This window comes from Octopus bimaculoides, chromosome 2, assembly GCF_046866305.1.
Source record: "Octopus bimaculoides isolate indiv1 chromosome 2, ASM4686630v1, whole genome shotgun sequence".
Lineage (NCBI taxonomy): Eukaryota > Metazoa > Mollusca > Cephalopoda > Octopoda > Octopodidae > Octopus > Octopus bimaculoides.
In genome coordinates this window covers 109,691,094-109,695,497 of record NC_142929.1, presented here as the reverse complement: position 1 = coordinate 109,695,497, position 4,404 = coordinate 109,691,094, and the positions used below count along the sequence as shown (strand labels likewise).

The 4,404-nt window shown below is 38.0% G+C and overlaps 1 protein-coding gene across 2 annotated transcripts in view; it reads left to right on the top strand.

Annotated features, from left to right (window-relative positions):
• The window catches only part of LOC106883163 (cyclin-dependent kinase 7), a 29,380-nt gene extending 25,425 nt beyond the window's left edge, over positions 1-3,955 (top strand). For both annotated transcript variants that reach the window (XM_052978592.2, XM_052978593.2), the window contains exons 10-11: positions 2,803-2,938; positions 3,738-3,955. In XM_052978592.2, the coding sequence (XP_052834552.1) occupies positions 2,803-2,938; positions 3,738-3,769 (168 nt within the window). In that variant the 3' untranslated portion in view covers positions 3,770-3,955. The remainder of the gene's footprint in view (positions 1-2,802; positions 2,939-3,737) is intronic.
• The last annotated feature ends 449 nt before the right edge of the window (positions 3,956-4,404 follow it).

The following is a 4,404-nucleotide window of genomic DNA, read 5'->3' as shown; positions in this document are numbered from 1 at the left end:
GAACATTAGAAGCATCAGTTGTGGCGTGCAAGAGAGACGATTGCGCTGGTATGGACATGTGGTGAGAATGGAGGAGGATAGCTGCGTGAAAAAGTGCCACACCCTAACAGTTGAGGGAACCCGTGGAAGAGGTAGGCCCAGGAAGACCTGGGCTGAGGTGGTGAGGCAAGACCTTCGTACATTGGGCCTCACCGAGGCGATGACTACGGACCGAGACCTTTGGAAATGGGCTGTGCGTGAGAAGACCCGGCAAGCCAAGTAAGATCGTTGCCAGTGCCCCTGGACTGGTTCTTGTGCGGGTGGCACATGAGATGCACCATTTTGAGCGTGGCCGTTGCCAGTACCGCCTGACTGGCTCCTGTAGGATTTTCGAGCGAGATCGTTGCCAGTGCCCCTGGACTGGCTTGTGCGGGTGGCACATAAAAGACACCATTTCGAGCGTGGCCGTTTTCGTGCGGGTGACACGTAAAAGCACCCACTACACTCTCTGAGTGGTTGGCGTTAGGAAGGGCATCCAGCTGTAGAAACTCTGCCAAATCAGACTGGAGCCTGGTGTTGCCATCCGGTTTCACCAGTCCTCAGTCAAATCGTCCAACCCATGCTAGCATGGAAAGCGGACGTTAAACGATGATGATGATGATGATATATATGAATACCCGTCAGAGTGTAAGTATCTTGAGAGAAAAGCTGAACATTAGAAGCATCAGTTGTGGCGTGCAAGAGAGACGATTGCGCTGGTATGGACATGTGGTGAGAATGGAGGAGGATAGCTGCGTGAAAAAGTGCCACACCCTAACAGTTGAGGGAACCCGTGGAAGAGGTAGGCCCAGGAAGACCTGGGCTGAGGTGGTGAGGCAAGACCTTCGTACATTGGGCCTCACCGAGGCGATGACTACGGACTGAGACCTTTGGAAATGGGCTGTGCGTGAGAAGACCCGGCAAGCCAAGTAAGATCGTTGCCAGTGCCCCTGGACTGGTTCTTGTGCGGGTGGCACATGAGATGCACCATTTTGAGCGTGGCCGTTGCCAGTACCGCCTGACTGGCTCCTGTAGGATTTTCGAGCGAGATCGTTGCCAGTGCCCCTGGACTGGCTTGTGCGGGTGGCACATAAAGGACACCATTTCGAGCGTGGCCGTTTTCGTGCGGGTGACACGTAAAAGCACCCACTACACTCTCTGAGTGGTTGGCGTTAGGAAGGGCATCCAGCTGTAGAAACTCTGCCAAATCAGACTGGAGCCTGGTGTTGCCATCCAGTTTCACCAGTCCTCAGTCAAATCGTCCAACCTATGCTAGCATGGAAAGCGGACGTTAAACGATGATGATGATGATGATATATATACATATATATATATACATATATATATATACATATATATATATATATATATATATATATATATATATATATATATATATATATATATATATATATATATATATATATATATATATATATACATATATATATATACATATATATATATATATATATATACATATATATATATACATATATATATATACATATATATACATATATATATACATATATATATACATATATATATATATATATATATATATATATATGTATATATATATGTATATATCATACAGTATGATTATATATTCATATATCATCATATTGCCTGGAGAACTATGATGAATAAGAGGGGGCTGAGGACTGATCCTTGGTGAACCTGTACTTCTACTTGGAATTCTTCTCTATATTCGTTGCCAGTCGCAGCTGACTGGATCCTGTGCCGGTGGCACGTAAAAAGCACCCACTAAACTCTAGGAATGGTTGGCGTTAGGAAGAGCATCCAATTGTAGAAACATTGCCAGATCGGACTGGAGCCTGGTACAGCCGCTGGCTCTCCAAACCTCAGTCAAACCATCCAACGGAAAACGGACGTTAAATGATAATGATGATGATGATAACATATTGTTGCTATTGTGTTAAACTGTCGTGTGTCCAGATTTGGCCAAATGTGTGTTTTTGAATATTTAATTTTACTTGCAATAGCCAGTTGTTTTTGTCAAACTACCGTATCTCCAGCTGCTTCAGATGCCAAGATCTGAAAATTGTAAAAGTGGAGTACATCAGTTTAACATTTTTCAAAATGTTTTAAGTTCCACTTACAACAGTTTTGTAAAAATATTTCTGATGAAAATATCATACTTGCATGGAGTTATGATTCCATGCACCCAACAAAGTATTGTTAAGCTGTTGCTAATCTAAAAAGAAATGGAATGTTGAAACTATTTTTTTTTTTGTTTTATGAAAAAGCAACATTGTAGACTTACGACACTTTTATATAACGAGTTTTTTTCAGTTTCCATTTACCAAATCAACTCAGAAGGCTTTGGTTGGCTCAAGGCTATAGCAGAAGACACTTGCTCAAGGTGCCACGCAGTGGGACTGAACCCAGAACCTTGTGGTTGGGAAGCAAGCTTCTTACCACAGAGCCACACCTGCACCTGTGTGTGTGTGTGAGTGTATTTACTGCTTGGTGTATGGGTGATCGAGAATTAAGTAAGTTTGCTAGGGATTCAATGCACATACTAGTGGAAAGATACAAGCAGGTAATGCTTTAGATATTAGGTTCAAAACCCTAATGACTTACTGGCTTTGATTCATTGAATTTTATGATTCTGTTAATATTTTTACTGTAAAGGAAATGGATATATATGACCTTTGAAGATGATTAAAAATATGGAAATATATAATTAAATTTGAATCAGTTGTTCAATCATTCTTTTCTGTTTAGAGTTTTAATTTCTATTATTTAATTTGTCAGGCTTTGCAAATGCCATACTTCAGCAACCAGCCAGCACCTAGTCTTGGTACTGATTTGCCTCAACCTAGACAGAAATCAAATAAAGATGATCAAGATCCAAGGAAGTCAATGAAAAGAAAAATAATTGAAAATTCTGGTCAGTTCCTATATATTTCAATATATCACAAATTGATTCTGTTTCTCATGTGTAGGTGAGAGCATGATTTATTTAATTGAAAGGTAAAGAAACTGTGGAGTGCTCAGTCACTTGCATTTTAATTTCACGAGCAGGCTGTTCCGTTAATCGGATCAACTAGAACCCTCGTCGTCGTAAGCGACAGGGTGCCAACAACAAGTTGGTAGTAGGCCTCCACTTAGAAATTTCATCAGTTCCCTGTCAATTAAAAATATTTCTAAGAGAAGACACACATCAATACAATATGCCTTTGTTAACCTCAAGCCAAATATCTAATCAGAGTGCTTGCAAAAGTAAATTTCACTAGAAGCACTGAGATGGCCGGGGATTGTGCTAAGGTAGGTAACAGGCTTTCTATTAAATCTCATTTGGCAAACATATCAAAGAGAGCAAGAGATGAACGATCAAACTAAAAGTTTATAGACAATAAATGGATACCAATATAGAAGTGATCACAAATTTAACAAACAGAACTCACAAGCAGATTTAGTTCTGAAAGATAATTATAAAAAAATTTTAATGGAATAAAATCACATCACATGTTTCGTTAGAAAAGACGTCAGCATCAAAACACTTCTGCTTGTTGGGGATTAGGTGACACAGAACCAGGTTCAATACTTTCGAGAATTTAAATAATTCAAATATAACTTTAAATTTCATTAGTGTAAGGGAGAGTGTTGTTTTTGTTTTATGCATATCAACAATCTATAATCATCATCATCAATATCATACATGTGAGAAATTGTTGTTTTATTTACAGGTAGTTCTCTTGCGAAACGTTTGATTTTCTGAAGATCCCTGTTACATATAATGCAGACATTTTACTGAAAGTTTTCTCAGGATTAAAATCTATTACTTTACATATCCTTTTTCTTCCTAAGATACATTTTTTTTTCTTTTTGTAACATTTTATCTCTTTCATACTGTCATAATTTAAAACAAAAACAAAAAAGAAGATTAAAGATTTATTTTAATTAATTTGTTTATTTTTGTCTTTTTTTAATGGTGATTTTTTAAAAATAAGGGGGAAATGGTTTACAACTGAATATGAAAATATTACTGAAACTGTTGGGATATGCTGAGTCATTATAGAGCATGGATTAAGAAACTCATTAATAGTAAGATAATAGATCTTACTGTTATTAATAAGCATTTCTTCATTGGAAAGACTAAGATGTTATTAAAGAAATATATGAATGTTATGATGCAGGCATTATTTGTTATTTGGTAACTAGTACATAGCTATATGGTGACTGTAGATAATACAACTCACTGAAAGACAGTTAAATGTTGGCCTTGGTATCAATGTATCCTTTAGCCCTTTAGCATTTAAACCTGCCATATCAGACCCAAATATTCTACCTGTTTTATGTTTAAAACAGGTCAGATCTGGCCTTTCACATTTACCTTACAGTTTCATTCTCAAA